Source organism: Benincasa hispida, chromosome 10 (assembly GCF_009727055.1).
Source record: "Benincasa hispida cultivar B227 chromosome 10, ASM972705v1, whole genome shotgun sequence".
NCBI classification, from domain to species: Eukaryota; Viridiplantae; Streptophyta; class Magnoliopsida; order Cucurbitales; family Cucurbitaceae; genus Benincasa; species Benincasa hispida.
The window spans coordinates 46567320-46587161 of NC_052358.1; the positions used below are offsets into that span (position 1 = coordinate 46567320).

Below are 19842 nucleotides of genomic sequence, written 5' to 3' on the forward strand. Positions count from 1 at the left end.
GAAATGGTGTTAAAAGAAAGCTTGTGACCAGATTTTCACTGTTCCCCTTGTGATTTCATTTCTTTTAAAACCCTCATATTTTCCCTCTTTTTTCATTACACCATGAGAAAATTTCATCCCTTCTTCTCTACTTTTCTGGTTTTCATCCTCTTCTTCTTGTTTCATCCTCTTCTTCTTCTAGTTCTTGTTGATTCATACGGTCTCTTCTCTCTCAAATCTCTGATTTTTCTGCCATTTTCTTGTGTGTTTCTTAAAGTTTCTTCTTATTCTTTTTGTGGGGTTGTTTTGTTTTTTTGCAGATGGGCCTTTATACGATTACACAGCTCACACTGAGGTAATATTTCACTACAAATTCTTATATGGTTCTTAAAGTTTGAAACTTTTTTTGTTTTGTTAATGAAATGGAGCTTTTTTTTTTTCCAAATGGGTTTTTTTTTAAAAAAAATAGTGTGAATTAAGTCCAGAAAAACCACTCTACAATGGAGGAATCCTCAAAAATCAAGCTTTAAGTATTGAAACCATTGAAGGCTCTTCAAATGCTGCTTATTCACCTGCATTTCTCTTGCACAATCTCACAGCCAAAACCTATTATTCCTTTTCAAGTAAGTGTCTTCTTCTTCTTCTTCTTCTTCTTCTTCTTCTTCTTTTGGGCCTTAAAATAAAGAAATTCAGCTAAACTCAGAGCCCAAATTTGTTGTTGTGTTGGGCTTGGTGATAGGTTGGGTGAAAGTTGGAGGAGCAGTTTCAACTGTTGTAAGGGCAAGCCTTAGGATTGAGAATGATACTTACAATTGTATAGGGACTGTTTTGGCAAAGCATGGTTGTTGGTCTTTTCTCAAAGGTGGATTCTTTCTGAACTTGCCTTCAAATTTCTCTATTCTATTCTTTCAGGTATGAGGAGAACAAAGATTTTTAACGGTTAGAATACCTTGAAACCTAAGTTGTATTCGTGTTTATGCTATTTATGATTTCGGCTCAACGTTTAAAAGAGTGGGCTATATAAACTTTCTAACTCTACTCAAGCCTGTGAATCTGTAATTTGATTCTCTCTCTAATAATAAATTGCTATCTCTCTTTGTCCGTAGATGTAGTTAACACGCTGTTAATGAACTATATAAATCTCTATGTCAATTCTCTATTGTTTACATTTTTCTATTTATATTTGATTGTCAATTTCTTGATATGAACAAAAAGCATTTTCATTTTACTTCAATTGGGTCCTCATTGAATTCCCTTTTCTTTTACAGATTTTTGATGAGGGAGATGCCAATATAGCAATAGATAGTGCTTCTTTACAGCCGTTTACAGAAGAAGAGTGGAGAGTAAATCAACAACTCACAATCAATACTGTAAGTTGGACATTATTCAGATAATCAATCCTCTGTTTGGTTGCTAAGTAAATGGCTCTGAATCTATGATGTTATTTCTTGTTTTGATATTTGAATAATAATAGTTGAAATACCTTGAATCTATTAGTTGATGCTTTTAATGACCAATCACGGGGTTTCACTGTATACACATTTATGTTATTTACGATTTTGGGCCTAGGATTTAGAGTGTGTTGCAAACTATATTATATGATATTACTATCTGTTAATTAAATTGCACTCTCTGCACGTAGATGTAGCTAACAGTGTCTTTGAATTGATCTTTATGGTTTACGCTTTCTCGCTTTCTTTATTTATCGATTTCATAACGCTAATCCAAAACAAAACAGGTGAGGAAACGAGCTGTCACAGTTCATGTTTCTGATAAACAAGGAGGGAGGTTGGAAGGAGCAGTCATTAATGTAAAACAAATCTCTAAAGACTTCCCATTTGGATCCGCAATTGCAAAAACCATCCTAGGGAACTTACCTTATCAAGTAATTTAGCTTAAACAATCTGACAAAAGTGTTTGTTTCTTACCTGTTTCTCAAATCAATCTCTCATTTATGTTTCAAAAACCCCATTTCCAGGATTGGTTTGTGAAGAGATTCAATGCAGCTGTTTTTGAAAATGAACTAAAATGGTATGCCACAGAGCCAGAACCAGGGGCTCTTAACTACACAACAGCTGATAAAATGTTGGAATTCGTTCGAGCAAATCAGATAACTGCTAGAGGCCACAACATATTCTGGGAGGATCCAAAGTACACACCGCCGTGGGTTCGAAACCTGACTGGGGCAGGGCTGAAATCGGCAGTCGATTCTCGGATAAAGGGGCTGTTAAGTAGATACAAAGATGAGTTCATACACTGGGATGTGAGCAATGAAATGCTGCATTTTGATTTCTATGAGAAAAGCCTTGGTGCTAATGCAACTTTGCATTTCTATAAGACAGCACATGAGATTGATCCATTGGCTACATTGTTTATGAATGAATTCAATGTGGTGGAGACTTGCATTGATGTGAAATCTACTGTTGACAGTTATATTGATAGGCTTAAAGAACTTAAAAGAAATGGAGTTTCAATGGATGGGATTGGTTTGGAAGGTCATTTCACCATCCCAAACCCACCTCTAATGAGAGCCATCTTAGACAAATTGGCCACTCTCAAACTTCCAGTTTGGCTCACAGAAGTTGATATCAGCAATACTTTGGATCATGAAACACAGGTATTATGATCTACCAGTTCTATTGCAACAAAATTCATTCATTAGTAGAAATGTTTATAGGTAGTGACATGATTTTACATTCAATTTTCAACCTTTTTAACTTTGTTATATACCCTTTTGAAGGTTGTGTTTGTTAGTCTCTAGACTTTCGATTTTGTGTTTGATAAGTTTATGTCGTTAGACCAATTTGTTTAACATTTACATTGCATACAAGCTATGCCTAAATTTTCCTCACCCACATAATCCTTTAAGAATGCATGGTTAGTATTTCATCAAGTATAAAATGAGTTGTCGAGAATGATCTTCTAGACACTATAAAAAATTTAAAGATTCATTTAAAAAAAACTTTTTTATGTGCAGGGATTAGCTAGACAACTTTAAAAGTTAAAACTTTGTTTGATAACAATTTTGTATTTAGTTTTATGTTTTAAAAAATTACGTTTGTTTCTTTCCATTTTTTCGCCATGATTTTCTTATTTTTAAAGAAACATTCGAATATTAGTCAAATTCTAAAAACAAAAATATAATTTTAAAAACCACTTTTTACAGTTTTTAATACATAGTTTGGTTTTTGAAAAAATTGATAGGAAGTGAAAAGAAAAACAAAGAAACTTAGAGATGGAATTGATGTTATAAGCATAGTTTTCAAATAACTAAAAATTAAGGCATCATTTGGTAATGTTTATAAGCATAGTTTTCAAATAACTAAAAATTAAGACTTCCTTGGGTAATCATTTGACTTTTTATTTTTTAATTTTGAAAAATTAAGCATATAAACACATTTTTACCTCAAACTATTGTTTTGTTCTCTACTATTTACTAATATTTTCAAAAACCAAGTCAAGTTTTGTAAACTAAAAAAAATAGTTTTAACTTGTTTTTATTTTTAGAATTTGGCTAAGATTCAACTCTTCAAGATGTAAATCATACTAAAAAATTGAGAAGAATAAATATAATTTTTAAAAATAAAAAATAAAAAAACCAAATAGTAACCAAATCAAGCCTTGAATAATCTAAAACGGTCATCCTATTATCTTTTCTTTTCTTTCCTCTCTTTCCATTTGACATGGAATTCTCTTTGTAGGCTTCTTATTTGGAGGCTGTGCTGAAGGAAGGTTTCTCCCACCCTGCCGTCGGTGGGATTATGCTGTGGACGGCGCTGCATCCGAATGGCTGCTACCAAATGTGCTTGACGGACACCAACTTTCAGAACCTCCCGACTGGGGACGTCGTTGACAAGCTCTTGAAAGAATGGCGAACCGAAGATATCGAAGCTCGAACGGATGACCATGGTTCTTTTAGCTTTTATGGCTTTTTGGGTGAATATGAAGTAAGCGTCATGTATGAAAACAGAACTGCTACTTCAACTTTCCCTGTCTCAGTTGGTGATGAAACTAAACACTTCAGCATTCAGTTGTAGAACTGTTGCAATTTGAAGTTGAATAGTAAAGGATTACTGTTTTTACAGAAAATATGTAGATAACTGTCTAAGTTGAGTGTTCAAAGGAGTTTCATTTAGAGCCAAACAAGTTGTTCTGTAATCAAAAATCAAGGAAATCGAAAAACCTAAATATTTGAGAAATCGATACAAATATTTAAGTAGTTCAATAACAATGTATTAACTACATTCCAAAGTTAAGAGAGATAATAGGGAAAATATGAAATTTTAAATCACAGAAGTGTTTCCAATGTTAAAATGTTTATATTTAACGTATTTCTCTAAACTCTGTATTAAAAAGCGTAAATAATATAAATACAAATACAATTAGATCTCATGCATAGTCATTCGAAGCGTCTGATTATAGATCCAAGACATTCCAATACAAATAAAATAAATTAACAAGTAGATAATATTCCCTTATCCTACCACTTTACACTGCAGATTCGATCCCCAATTTCAGTGATCTGTCTTTCTCCACTGCCAGTTTATTCATTCAACTTAACAAGTTTTCAAATTCCACTAAAACCAAAATGAACTAAGGGGCTTTGAAAAGTTGCATTTTTTTCCATTTTTTTTCTTAGCTAAGATGACAGACAAAAAAGGCCAAAGTTGTGACCTGTTACTTGCATTACAGGCCAAGAGATCCTTCTCTAATATAAACAAATCAGCCATGCTTGTCAACTTGTTCACACCACAAGCAATGAGCTGATTCAGAAACATTTGAAAAGGAAATAATATAATGAGAAATAAAAAAAGAGCATTGAACTGAAACACTTCCAGACAAAATAGAAAATGAATCATTCAAGATGGCATTTTACAATCTGGGGGAAGAGCCTTTCCTTCTTTCCTACCAACTGCAAATCCCTTGCTCAATTTCACATAACAAAGCTGAATCCATAAGTTGAGAAGAAATTAGAGAGAGGGCTACAAGAAAAGAGAAGTCAAAACGACTATAAATGTTACTATAAACAGTATAGTGGATAGAGGAGAGACTGTTTTGGCCGAGTCTCCCATAGCCAAACCGGCCAACCATGACCCATCTGCTAGCATAGCTTCCCCAGATCCCGACCCCAACTCCGATCCCGAACTTGCACCTGTCCCTAACATATCAGTTCCAGAAGCTCCTGAATACCCCATCCCATACTCCGATCCCGACTCTGACCCTATACCGGATTCGGATCCATAGCCTTGAGATGTTGTATCTGGTGTTGTTGGAGTAGGAAAACTTGATGATTTTTGGCTGCACCAAGTTGGAATGACCCCACATGTTAATATAATTTTAGTGCCATGTTCTTTGTTGAAAGCAGAAGTTATTATATTCAAATGCACAAATATTCCATAGTGATCACTTAAAAGAGAATCTTTGGCAGTATGGCATTGGCATTAATATAAAACCAACCCCATTATCAGTTAAATAAACACATTAGAATCAGGCTTTACCAGATCGTCAGAACCCCAGATGCCAAAGCAAATTCCTTCAATCATTTCGATCTAAACTAAATCATAGTAAACTAAACCAATCACTGCAACATCAGTAATCTCATATCATGACAGTAAGATTTAAAAATCATTCCACAGAAAAAATAGGGGTCAATGGAAGAAACTTGAAACAGAATGGATTACCTTGGAGAAGAAGGGCAAAATGTAATGGTGTAATCGGCGCCGGAGCAAGTGAATGTACTCGTAGCATCGTCGTAAGCGTAGCTGTACGATTTAGGACAAGCAGCTTTGAACATTTCTGAGTACACCGACGGTTTACAAGAGTTGGGTGAACCATACGCGCCGCTGCAACAGTACTCAGCAGTCCCAAACGCTTCACACGCGCTCTTGCACGCGTCTCTTTCGCCAACCCTCAGCTCCGGCGGACATTGACGGTTCAGATCCGTTGAGCAACCCGTGGAAGCGCACTGACCGGACCCACCAGTTCCTTCAACGATCATGGGTAGATTATACCCATCAACGAGACTGACATCGTAAAAATCCATCCCACCAGTTCCGAGAGTGAACTCTGCAAGAGTGGCCGGCGGGGCAGCTCCGGCGCCATTGCATTCGACTTGGCCAGAGCCGCAGTCGCCGGTGAGGCAGGATCCAGAAGTGGATCCGTCGAAGTTACAGGAGGTTCGGCCCCAGAAACGGCCGGACCAGCCAGTGGGGGCAAGGAAAGAACGGGAAGTGTCTTTAGGGAGTTCGAAACCGGTGGTGCCGAGAGTGGGGTTGCCGGCATTGGCGAGAATGCCCGGCCAGACGGTGAAATCGCATCTGTTGACGAAGGTGAATGTGGCGGCTGTGGAAGTGGGGAGTAAGTGAAGGAATGCGAAAATGAGGGAGATGAAACGAGGGGCAGAGGAAGCCATGGAAATGGAGCAGAGGGTTTACTCTGTTTCTTCTTTTGTTGGGTTTGTTTGTGGAAATTTGGTGAAGGAAGGAAAATGGAGGAGGGTTTTTGGCGGGTGAGAATATGAGAGGAGATTCAGTGGAAGTAAAAGACAAAAAATGTCTGTAGAAACAGAGAGAGAGAGTGAGAGAGGAGAATGAAAAAAGGAAGAAGAAAATGAGGAAGAAGAAGAAGGGTAATGATCTTGAAGGAGGACTTGGGCCTTCATCTTTTTTCTTTTTCTTTTTTTTTTTGTTCTTTCCATTATTGATGTTTCATCCTCTTTTCCACCTCTACTTTAGGGTTTTTTTAGTTTAACTTTTTATTAACACGATTGAAGAGGATTTAAACATCTGACTTCAGTAGTTAATAATTTAGTCGATACTATTTGAGGGTGATTTCGAATAAAATCTTATTTGTCAAACAAACTTAAATTCTTAACCAAATTCAAATTTTTTTTTTTCTTTTTCAATAATATGTGAAGGGTGATCAAACATCTGATATCGAGGTTGATAATACATTTTTTATGCTAGTTGAGTTGTACTCTCTTTGATAACAAAAATATTTTTTTTTTCAAAATCTTGACTTGGTTTCTTAAGACATTGGTAGAAAGTAGATAATAAAACATAGGAATACACTTTAAAAAATGCGAAAACTATCATTGAAAAATTAGGATGAAACTACCATAAATTTAAAAAACTAAAAATGAAATTGTTGAGAACAAGGCTGAAAATTGTCAATCTAACATAAATCTTAGAGACGATTTTAATAATTTAACATTTTCATTGTTTTTGTTGGATATATTTATAGTGAAAGAAAATGAAACAATTGAATATTGAAACATAAAATTGGATTTAATTGTATAGATTAAATTTATTGTTTAGAAACTTTCAAATTTGATTGAAACTTCCAATTAAAATGATGTTTCATGTACAAATTTAACATGTATGAAAATTAAATTTGTAGTTTTTTTAATTTGAATGAGTTATTTTTTTATTTTTATCAAGTAACAACTCTATTGAGTTAAAATTGACAATTGTTTTAATTTTTGTATTTATTTGATTTTATTTTGTATTTGGGAGAGTTACTAAATTGCTAGTCTATAAATAGCAACTTGGTTCTTCATTTGTAGCATCTTATTCCAAAGTGACTAATGTCTTTCTTTCTGTTGTTCTTAAGTTAAGTTGAGAGCAAATATACAAGAGATATGACAGATCTGAGTAGTTTGAGGTTGCAGTTCTACCGAAGTTAGTCGTTGTATCCTGCTAAGACAATTGTTATAGTCTGCTTGCAGCCCATGCAGAGCGAATAATTGTCTTCAGGACAACGCTTATCAAAAGCATGTCTCGACTACATTTTGGAGTCTCCAAAAGTTTTGAGGTTCTTTCAAATCTTTGGTTATTTTCATATCTAAGTCTCGTTACATCATTTGACTTAAGTTTGAGTTCGAATACTATACAATTGTTTCTAGTTGAGGTGTAATCAGTTTGCTAGTGTATTCAATTCATATATATTCAATTTTTCCAATTTTTACTATAACTTTAATGATTGTAGAAGGGTGAATATGCATTGGGTTAGGGTTTTTTTTTTTTTTTTTTTTAATAAAGTTGGTCAAGTTGACTATATGAAAGACTCAAATAAGTTTTCCAATCCAACCCTTAAAATTTAGGTGGTTGGGTAAGATTGTCGGGTTAATATTATTTTTTCTTATAATTTAAAGTAATTAATTTTCTATACAATACATGATTAATAATTAAAATATCATAAAACTCAAATGTTAAATATTCTATGATAGGTCTGTTTGGATTGATTAGAAAAAGCTTCTTTCAAAAAATTCATTTCTATTTAAACTCATTTGATAAAAACATTTAAAAATATACTTTGAAAGTATTTCAAAAATTATTTTGAGTTGTTGTCAAATACTTCAGTGTTTTTTAAAATGACTTATTTTCAATATTAAACACTTGAAAAGTTCAATCAAACACACCCAATATGTATTATAAATTTTAAACAAAAACAAACAGTTTAGGTCCTGTTTGATAATCATTTGATTTTTTGTTTTTGTTTTTGAAAATGAAGCCTATTTCATCCACATTTCTTATAATAATTTGCATCTTTTTAAGAATAATGGTTAAATTTTTAGTCAAATTCCAAAAACAAAAACAATTTTTTGAAAGCTTTTTAATTCTCAAAATTTGGCTTGTTATTTAAACCATGGGTAAAATGTAGATAACAAAAAAAGAAATTTGGGAGTGGAATGAGTGTTTAAAAATAAAAACTAAAATCAAAATGATTAACAAACGGGGTCTTAACAATTTTAAAAGAAAAACATTAAAAAGAATTAAAACTTATAATGTGTTTGTATGGGTATGTGTGTGTATATATATATAATTCAATATGGCGCTCTTATTTTGGAAATATACTATGGGTTTATTTTAATATATTCTCCATCTCCAAGGGGTGGATAACAAAAATTCAACATCAGAATTACACAAAGAAAACACTATTTGATTAAACAAAATTTTTATATTATTTCTTCATTTTTGTAAACTTTTTAAAAAGTATTTGAAGATCTAAACAGAGCTTCACTTTTAAACCTTCACTAGAATTTTTATTTATTTATTTTTTAGTGAATAGATTACATGATATAAGTGAAATTGGTTTCTTATAAAGAAAAGAGAAAAGAAGAAACAATTATGAATAGTTCTAGGCTTTCTCTAACAAAAAGGGAAAAAATGAAGGTAAATTTCTTTTTCTTTTCTTTTTTTTTTTTTTTTTATTAATTTAGGATTTGTTGATAGGTAATCTGGAAAGAAAATTTGAAAGCAATAAACTGAATAAAAACATAATTGTTTTTAATGTTTTCCAATATGTATTTAATAATAGATTAAATTGTATATAAATTTAAACAATGGTTGAAAATGTGTTTTAAAATATATTCATAAACTATAAAAGTAGTTCTTTTCTTTATTTAAAAACCATCCTAAATATTAAATTAAGTTGTTTATATTCAACCTAATTTATGAATTTAATGTTAAATTAATTTTAAAATATAATTAAGTTTATAATATGAATACTATTTTTATTATTATTATATATATGTACGTACATACATATATATATTCACCAAACTCAATAAATCAATAAATAAATCTACATTACCTACCAATGTACAAACTATTGCTGTGAAAATATTTGAGATAATGATCACACTATAGATATAAGTGAAGGAACTCTATTTACAGAGAACCTTTGAGCGGAAGTGAATCGTCCAAATCTCATTGTGATTGAACGCATACATTTACAGTCATACAAGAACAGATTATGCATAAATCTTAAATTACAACATGCTTTGAAATAAAAGCAAAGGATCAAGAGACTATACCTTTGAAGAATCATTCTTCAAGTAATCCCTCGAACGAACTCGTTCACGAACGCGTCGAACAACTCGAACACTCCTCGAACGAGCAGCAAGTAAAAACTCAATCCTCAAACCAACCGGGACACTACCACTTAGTAACCTTGGTATTCTCGTTGTGAGAATCCAGGAGTGGGGGCTCTGGCTAATTTTGGTTAGAGGGGAAGTTTAGAGTTTGAAGGAGGAAGATGATCGAGTAGAAACAAGGCTATCGTATAGTAAAGGCTCTTGATCGTTTAGAAAGACAAGTCTATCGCATATGCTCTGAAGAACAATCGTGTAGATACTTGATTGTGTATGCTCGTCTATCTTTCACTTATACTCGGAATAATGAAAATCAATTTCATTTATCCCAATTTGCCATCAAACTAAATAACTACTCACTAAGGATGGTTATAGAGAAAAATGATGATTACCAAATAATTAATAAATCATAAATAAATATGATAACTAACTTATCATATTATATTTATAACCTATAGTTTTAATATTGCATCATATACAATATATACACCATAGTTCTTTTTTTCTATTTTATGGTATTTAATATAAATCATATTTATATTAAATTTAATAACTATGAATCTTATTCATAGAAAATATATTTGAATCATATTCAAATATTTGTTCCTCCAATTAAACAATAATGTATCAAATACATTATATCAATTATATCATATATAATTGAATTAACTTAATTATATCATATTTAATTAAATTTCCTCTTATTATTTTGAACATTTCAAATTAACCCAAAAACTGATTCTTAACTTAAATCTATTGAACTACCAAGGGGACCTTATAGACATGTAGCTTGAAGCTCAACCGTACGTGAATAACTGTTTAAACTTTTTAATCACATTATCCACCATCCGTTAATGTCGGACACTTCATTAAAGACTGATAGCTGCACTCTTACCACTACAGATATATTTCTGTGTCCATTGGATATAACCAATCAACAATACGATGACCCTTCACAAATTGCTCGTAAGTACAGCTGGACCAAATTACCGTTTTGCCCCTATAGTTACATCTAACTACTTAAGTACCACTGATCCCTCTAATGAATAATAGATCATAGTCCCACTATGACTAAACCCTTCTCGGACCAAGAGAGAGTGTGGCGTCACATTGTTCAAGACCCGGAATCAGCCATTAAGGGAGCAATTTATCTACTTACCCCTGTTTCGACGAAGGAACTCTTAAACAAGAGCATCCATGATCATGTTCGGATCTTTCTTATTTCATTGTGACTGAATTGCCACACATACATTCTAACAAATAAGTATGCAATTTTACACTAATTAACGACATGCTTTGATAAATAAAATACAAGAGATTGAGTATACACCAGTTGAAGACTCTCTTCACTTCGAACTCAACCCAGCGGAAGCAAACCTCTACGTTCTTTATCGCCCAACAAACAGTCGGCTACCAGCAGCACGATCGTCTACACGAACGACAGCAAACGAACAAGCAAGAGTGGGGACGACACCACCCCTTAGAGCCCTTGGTATTCTCAAAGTGAGAATCTAAAGAGTGATCTTTGTTGGAGTTGGTAGAGGAAGGAGGAACGGGATGATCATGTAGAACGATAAGCAAATGGGAGAAGGCTATCGTAAAACGGATGCTTATCGTTTAGAGAAAGCTACACGATTGTGTAGGTTTTATTAAGCGATTGTTTAGTAATTAGTAAGCGATCGTTTAGAAAACTCGGCACGCTAAGCGATCGTTTAGAAAAGCTGAGCGATCGTTTAGAGAATGTGTGCGATCGTTTAGACGCGGGGTGTGTGATTGTTTAAGCGATAGGGCGCTATCGTATAGGCTCTCAGCTAAGCGATCGATACGTTTTTACACCTTGAGCGATTTTTTCGAACTCTTTGCAAAATGAAAATCAATTTTCATTTTATTCTTCAGTTACAATAACCGAATAAGATTATCCCACTAACGCACGATTGAGGAGAAGTTTTTGGCCAATTATCACATAATTAACCAATAATTAATAAATGAATATATCATATTATATTCTTACTCTATAGTTTGATATCATATATCTACTATGGTAATTTCTCCTCCACTTGATATAAATCATATTTATATCTAATTTAAAATAATGTATCTCATACATTCAGTCAATTATATCATATATAATTAACCAGGTCAATTATATCATATTTAATTAAACTCCCTCTTGTCAATTTGAACATTTCAAACCGATCCAAAAACTGATTCTCAACTTTATCTAAGCTATCTAGGGGACTTTATGGACCTGTGGCTTGAAACTCCAATAGTACGTGAATAGCTGATTAAATTCTTTAGCCATGAGATCCACCATCCGTTAACTGCTAGACATTCCACTAAAGACCAATAGCTGAACTCTTCTTACCACAGATATATTTCTGTGTCCATCGAATATAAAAATCATGAGTACGATGACCCTTCACAGATGCTCAGAAGTACAGCTAGACCAATTTACCGTTTTGCCCTTGTAATTACATCTCACTCCTTAAGTACCACTGATTCCTCTAATGAACAATACAACATAGTCCAACTATGTGTAAACACCTCCCGGGCTAAGAGAAGGTGTACGTTCAAGCCCTGAAATCAGTCCTTAAAGGAGCTATCTATCTACTTGCTCCTGCCTCGGGAAAGGAGTGAATTCCATCTTATGTAGCTGAGTTTCCAACTCTCAAATCAGACGAATCCTCAAAGTGGTAGGTTTGAATCGACGACCTAGCCACTCGCACATATACAAATCAAAGGACTGCCCTCAATGACAGAAGTTCCCAACTCACTCAAGATTGAGGTCATGTTACCTATGGACATCCTAGTGAAGTGAAGTCTCTGTCATGAACGGTGTTATATAAAGAGATGTTAACACTTCATGGCCAGGTCTTATACAAACTCTTTGTATAAGACGCCTCCGCTTGCATGTCCCCTACACGAATGATCGGAATCAGACCATATGTGACAAGTCACAACACTTGTGACCATTCCATAAAATAAGAGAAAAGTAATTGGAAACATAGTATAAATTGAATGAACTCTTATCAAAGAGCACCTCTGAGCGGAAGCAAGATCGTTCCAAACTCATTATGACAGAAATACCACATTCACAATCAAACATTCTAGTTATACATTTAACAACAAATTACGGCATACTTTGAACTTTAAACAACAAAGAGAACAAGATACATACTAGTTGAAGAACTCTTCTTCGCAGAAATCTCGCTCTCGTCAAGGAAGCCAATCTCACTGTCGCTGAGATCATCCAAGCTATCGTCCACTAAATCGTGCTATCATCTACCCACGAACGCACTCCTCACGAACAAAGGAGCAGAGGAAAACCATCATTTGGAACCCTCGGTATTCTTGGAGTGAGAATCCAGGAGGTGTGGGCTCTGTTGGATTTGGTAGAGGGATGGAGGAAGAAACGATTGTTTACCACGACTAAGCAAGTGGGAGATATCGGGAGTTTATCGTATAGATGGATGTTTGATCGTTTATGTAAAAGTACACGATCGTGTAGTATAAGGGGCTTGATCATATAGACAATCGTTTAGTAAAATGCTCAGACGCATGATCGCTTAGAAAGAGCTAGACGATCGCTTAGGTAATTTTATGCGATTGTTTAGGAAATGCGCATGAGTACACGATCGTTTAGTAAACTTTGAGTTGTCGTGTATGCTCTCGGTTTGCTATGCAATAGATAGTGTACTTAATAGGTGAACAAATGTCTGATATCTTGCAAAATGAAAACCATTTTCATTTTATCCTTCAGTTATGAAAACTGAATGCAACCTCCCACTATCTCATTCGGTTACGGAGAAAGAAACCGCAAACAACTATCCCATAATTGTTTAAATTAAAAAAATATAAATAATCATATTATATTTATAACCTATGGTTTAATATCATATCATATGCAACATATGAACCATAGTCCTTTTCTTCTCCACTAGATATAAATCATATTTATATCATTTTTCTCCAATTAATGTATCTCATACATCATGTCAACCATATCATATACAATTGACCAGTTCGATCATATCATGTATAATCGAACTCTCTCTTGTCAATTTGAACACTTCAAACTAACCCAAAAACTGATTCTCAACTTGAATCCATTGAGCTACCAAGGGGACCTTATGAACCTATGGCTCGAAGCTCAAACGGTACGTGAATAGCTGACTAAACTCTTTAGCCACGAGATCCACCATCCATTAACTGCCAGACATTCTACTGAAGACTGACAGCTACACTCTTCTCACCACAAATATATTTATGTGTCCATCGGATATAACCAATCAACAGTACGATAACCCTTCACAGATGCTCGTATGTACAGTTGGGCCAATTTACCGTTTTTCCCCTGTAGTTACATCTAATTCCTTAAGTACCATTGATCCCTCTAAGGAACAATACAACATAGTCCTATTATGTGTGGACACCTCTCGGGCCATGAGAAGGTGTGTGGCGCCACATCGTTTAAGTCCTGGAATCAGCCCTTAAAGGAGCAATCTATCTACTTACCTCTGTTTTAGGGAATGAGTGAATTACATCTTGTATAACTAAGTTCCCAGCTCCCAAATCAGACGAATCTCCAAAGTGATAGGTTTGAGTAGGTGATCTGGCTACTCACACCCATGCAAATCAAAGGACCGTCCTCAAAGGCAGGAGTTCCCAACTCACTCAGGATTGAGGTCATGTTACCTATGGTCATCCTAGTGAAGTGAAGTCTCTGTCATGAACGACATTATATAATGAGACTATAACATTTCGTGGTCGGGTCTTATACAAACTCCTTTATATAGGACGGCCCCGCTCGCACGTCTCTATATGACTGATCAGGATCAGACCATCTGTAGTAAGTCACAACACTTGTAATTATTCTACAAAGCGGGCCACATCCGTAATGTTACCAGGGTAAGGTATCCCTCCTATATTCATATACTATAGACCATTTTGGTTATCACTTAAGACATGATTTACTTGTATATCTCCACATACATGCTTAAGTTACAACGACAACCAGGGATCTTAGTTTTTTGGTTTGTGGTAAAGCAATTAAAACATCCAATGTTCCATAGACAAAAGTGAAAAAATATCATATATTATTATATCACAAGCGTTTGTTCAATACTGTGTTTACAAACTACAGGACCCAACGAGAGTTTAGGGCATCATCCTAACACAAATTTAGGTCCAAATGTCTGAAAAAACCAAAAAGGACATCCATCGATCTAGCCAATTTTCAAGAGAACCTATTTTGTGCAATCAATAAACAGCGAAATCACTGATAGCCACCAAAATGTGCAACTATTCTTCTTCCCTTTGATTTCACTCAAAAATTCAAAAGGTATGTTTTTTCCCTTCTTCCCGTCTTCATCTCTTCTTCTTCGATTCTTCATCTTTTCTTCACTGATAGTCATCCTTTGAAACTGTCTCACTGATTTAGGGCATTGTTCTTCTTTCATTGATAGTAGTGATTTCTATTCTTCGGCCATCATTTATTCCTGCCAGTTTCTCTTTCAAAATCCTAAAATCAGTGTAGGTAGTTTTGATTTTGATTTCGAATGATATTTGTCGATATGTTATTGGTAGTTCATTAAGTTCCTTCAAATTAGTGCTATATGCACTCTCCATATTTTTTAAGGATTTTCGGAAATTCATTTTGTATGTATTAAGTCAATTAGTTGGTGAGATGCAATAAACACTGATTCTTATTCTATCAAGCCTTTAATTTTATCACAATCCATGATTTTATTACTTCAATTTCAATTTACATCCTCTCGATCTGTTTTATTTGGTTAATATTTGGTAATTCTTTTCATACTTCAAGTGTTTCAAAAGTTTTATTCCATATTTTGATCACCGTGATAGCTTTTCTTTCTTAACAAAAATTGATTATGTGAAGTTCTCTGTATCGTATTTGATTGCTAATTTAGTTTGCAAGTAATCCCAATTATGTTTTTTATGTATGTTGTTTTTGCCGAATGTACCAATAGTATGTTGATAGTTAGTCGATAGTATGCTATTTCAGGTTTTTTGGTATTTAGTATATTACATGCAAACTGGAAAAACTTGATTGTAACATAAGTGATAACTTTATACATTGATAGCAACATAAGTGACAGCCTTATACATTGTTATCAATATTGAAGTATATCATTGATAGATATATCACTAAAATCTGCTATCTCTATTTCCTATCTAAAGTTTGTTGATGGATTTATGTTTCCTATAGTATGAAGGTAACAAGTATGCTTCCTATACTATAACTTGATATCATTAGTTGGATATCAATAATGATTCATTTGATATCATTAGTTTATTGGTTGTTTAACTAGAGTTATCAATTGTTATTACTAATAACATCTGTGATTTACTGATTGTTTAATTATGCTATCAATTTATATTTTTGATAGTTACTATCAGTGATACTCTTTTATTGCTATCAATAATGGTATCTATCACTGATAATATCACTAAAAGTATATAACATTAGAAGGATATCGCTGATACCATTTCTAAGTGATATCCCTAATAGGCTAATATTAATAATATGAAGGTAATGTTTCTATAAAGTGATATTTTTGTTATTTGTTTTTAGTATAAGTAGAGAAAGGAAAGAGAAAATTATTTGAGGGATCAACATCATCTAGAAAAAAGCCTAAGAAGCTCAAGGTCGACAATCTAATGATATTTTATAAATTTATACACTTGTAGTTGCTTTTTCCTTATATTTATGTTGTTATATAAACAGGAAAATGTATTGATAGTTTCTGAAAGTGAATGGAGAAACCCATTGACAATGAGCGTTTTTATAACATTAGAAGTCTAATCCAAGAATTTTAGATGAGCTATCACTCCAACTATTTAGGAAAGGTCCTTTTGGTCATTTCTTAGCATGAAAATGAAAAGGGTGCCCATCCAACTCGTATACACCTGATTAGAAGGCAATGTACTACTACAAAATAAAACATCTTGGCCTTTAATATAGAAAGACACGTTTTAGAATTTGGACTTAAATAATTCTGTTTATTAACATGTTTGAATTGTGATAACTACCTTGTAGATGGTTTTTATAGTGAAAAATAATTCATGGATAACACAATTAGAAACTTCTTTTCAAGATAAATATGAAAATTGTAAGAAGAGAGCTTCAACCTACCTTTAATTTGTTAGGCTTTGATGCCAATATACCCATTGATCTAAAGGTCAAACTTGTCAACTTGTATTTTTTAGAGAGCTTCCTAATTCCTACACAAAGAAATAATAAAGTAAGTTGGAAGCATCTAAAGATGTTGGATGATGAAGAAAATTTTAGATCTTACTCATGGGGAGGGTATCTTCTGAACTTACTATAGAATTTTTTAAGAATGGTGTTATCAACAAACCATCTTCAATTTTCCTCCATGAATTTCTACTTGCCTTGGTTTATTGGGCTTTAGAGGTGATACCAAAACTATCTGACCCTACTATTGGATTGCAAGAAGAATCAAAAGTGATGGGCCAATAATTGCTTAATGGGAATCTTAAAACCTAATGATTGGCAACACATTAGTAACAATATCTTCAAAACCACTGGTGTAAGTCTTGTATCATTGTTATTTTCTTTATTTATTTATTATTAGCTTACTATCAATGATAAAAACTATCACTGATATTATGTTATCAGTGACAACTTCTATCACCGTTAACAAATTAATAACATAGAAAGTATCATTGACTTCAAGTTATAAACTTTTTTTTAATAAAGAAGTATAATAACAAAAATGATATGTGCATGTAGAATGAAGCTAAAACTGCTGAGGACAAAGAGGCTGAAGAAAATGAAGACAAGTAAGCTCAAGAAAATGACCAACAGAAACAAGATAATAAAATGTAGAAGTGCAAGTTGAAGAGAAAGATCTTGAAGATGAAGAGAGAGATCAGGAAGTAAAGGAGGATAAAGATAAAGAAGAGGAAGAGAACGTAGATGAAGAAAATAGAAGAAAAAAGGGAATGATAGAAAAAAAGATAAGTATTGATTGATTGATATTTTGAAGTATAGGATTAACATGCTATTAGTGATTGCTTCCATAACTGATATCATATTATCAGTTCAGTAATAGCCTCTATTCACTAATAACATACTATCCATGATAACTTCTATCAGTAATAGTACAAATGATAGTAAGCTTTATTTACTTTGTTGATAGCGTATTGACAGATGTCATGTTGTTTTTTATTTCATAATTTTAAGGTGTTGAAAAGACTCTTAAAAATAGTCCAAGAAAGTATAGACCAAAGATTGCAACTGAAAATATGGACGAGCTTGTAGTTGAGAAAAGACCAAAAAGGCAAACAAAACCAATCAAGAAAATTTGGGAGAATGCAAAAAATTTAAGAAAATACAAAAAAAGGTGTTTCTAAAGGTGTCTCCAAATATGCCACCAAGCAAAGTTACAAGGCATTCTCCAAGGTGAAGTGATGATACTCCACACTTTGGTCTCATAATATTACAACTTTGATCGCATGTAATAATTAGGTGTTCGTTTGATAATACATTGGTTTTTGTTTGATAATAGTTTGTTATGGTTATAATTTTGTTTGAAACTAGATTGTTATGCTTTTACAAGACACTTTTTTTTTTTTTTTTAATTTCGAAATGCATATATTTTAGTTTTGTACTTTCAAAAGTGAAATAACAATTTTGTTGAAATAAATACTTGATATTCAACAGGTTGTTTAGTTGTTCAAACACTAGACCAGTGATAGCTTCTATCACTGATAGTATGATATCAGTAATATATAGTACTAATGTCAAAATGTTTATCTTATTGTTGTAACTTTCCCGTGAGAGAAGGCATTTATATCATTTAGATATTCAAATAATTAAAGTTGATGAAATAAATCCTTCAAAAATTAAATACTGATAAGATTGTTCACATTAAACACTTGAGATATTAGAGATAGAAGCTATCATTGATAGCATGAAATCAGCGATAGATGCTATCACTGATAGCTTTATATCAGTGATAGATGCTATCACTGATAGCATTATATCAGTAGAGAAATATCACAACTTTGTTGTGGTTAAAAAAAATTCAATCGAAACACAACCATCATATTGACTAAAGAATATTATATAAAAAACAAAGTTCGTTTCACTAGCTATCATTGATAACTTGACGAACATTAACAACAAAACAAGTAGTCTCACTGTCTATCATTGACAAATTAGACAGCCTATCATTGACAAATTGATAAACATCAGTGACAAAACAAGTTTCCACACAAAGTATCATTGATAAATTGTAACAAAACAAGCTTCTTATACATCATTATGAAAGGATTAAATCTCAGGGAGAAGCGTGTGAATGCTGTGTTTTAATTTTCAATTGATTAATACAGAAAATTCAGAGATATACATGAACAAAATTCATGGGATAAATATAAAAAACCAAAATTCACAGCATGCTTTGAGAGGAAAGAAAAAAGGAATTGGGACTTACCTTTAAAGAATACCCAATGTTCATAAATCCTCTCCCAATCCACAAGATCGTGAACAGACGCCTTTTCCCAATCTCACCAAGAAAACGTAGTAATGGCTTTTGGGCACCACCACGAGGCTTCCCTATTATTCTCAAGGATGAGAATCGATGCGGAGTTGTGAGCTCGCAACGATTAATTTTTGGAGAAAGGAAGGAAAGATTTTTAAGAGAATCCGTAGATCGATTTTAACAGAGATGGTTTCTGTTTTACAGAGAAACGTAGGAAGAAGACGATCTTCTCTCTCTCACTCTATCAAACATGAATTTCCATCTCGTAAAATGAGATCATGAGATATAAAATGGGGAGAAAGTTATCAAAATAACTTCCACCCTTTTTATTTAATACATATTTTTATTTAGTACTTAAATTAAATAAAAATAATAATTATATATTAATAAAACCAATTTTATTAATAAAACTATATGTTATATCATATATAACATATAACATATAGTTTATATTATATC

General features: G+C 33.1%; 2 protein-coding genes across 2 annotated transcripts; one reads left to right on the plus strand and one right to left on the minus strand.

The window, feature by feature from the left end:
* LOC120088450 (endo-1,4-beta-xylanase 5) lies at positions 1–4068 on the plus strand. Its single transcript, XM_039045760.1, has 8 exons — positions 1–199; positions 300–334; positions 449–602; positions 719–891; positions 1248–1349; positions 1718–1864; positions 1958–2596; positions 3681–4068. The coding sequence occupies exons 1-8, from the start codon at positions 103–105 to the stop codon at positions 4014–4016; spliced, it is 1683 nt and encodes a 560-aa protein (XP_038901688.1). The 5' UTR covers positions 1–102; the 3' UTR covers positions 4017–4068.
* A 729-nt stretch (positions 4069–4797) lies between these two features.
* On the minus strand, positions 4798–6669 carry LOC120088451 (thaumatin-like protein 1). The gene is made up of 2 exons (XM_039045761.1): positions 5661–6669; positions 4798–5277 (listed from the first exon to the last, which is right to left on the minus strand). Exons 1-2 carry the CDS (start codon positions 6389–6391, stop codon positions 4962–4964), a joined length of 1047 nt encoding a protein of 348 aa, XP_038901689.1. The 5' UTR covers positions 6392–6669; the 3' UTR covers positions 4798–4961.
* Positions 6670–19842: the final 13173 nt, after the last annotated feature.

Bases quoted from the DNA above. Each gene is read 5' to 3' on its own strand.
- LOC120088450 (XM_039045760.1), top strand. From the start codon at position 103: ATGAGAAAATTTCATCCCTTCTTCTCTACTTTTCTGGTTTTCATCCTC. The intron at 335-448 runs GTAATATTTCAC...TAAAAAAAATAG, and splicing joins ATTACACAGCTCACACTGAG to TGTGAATTAAGTCCAGAAAA. The intron at 1,865-1,957 runs GTAATTTAGCTT...CCCCATTTCCAG, and splicing joins TAGGGAACTTACCTTATCAA to GATTGGTTTGTGAAGAGATT.
- LOC120088451 (XM_039045761.1), bottom strand. From the start codon at position 6,391: ATGGCTTCCTCTGCCCCTCGTTTCATCTCCCTCATTTTCGCATTCCTT. The intron at 5,278-5,660 runs GTAATCCATTCT...AACTTGGTGCAG, and splicing joins TTTTGCCCTTCTTCTCCAAG to CCAAAAATCATCAAGTTTTC.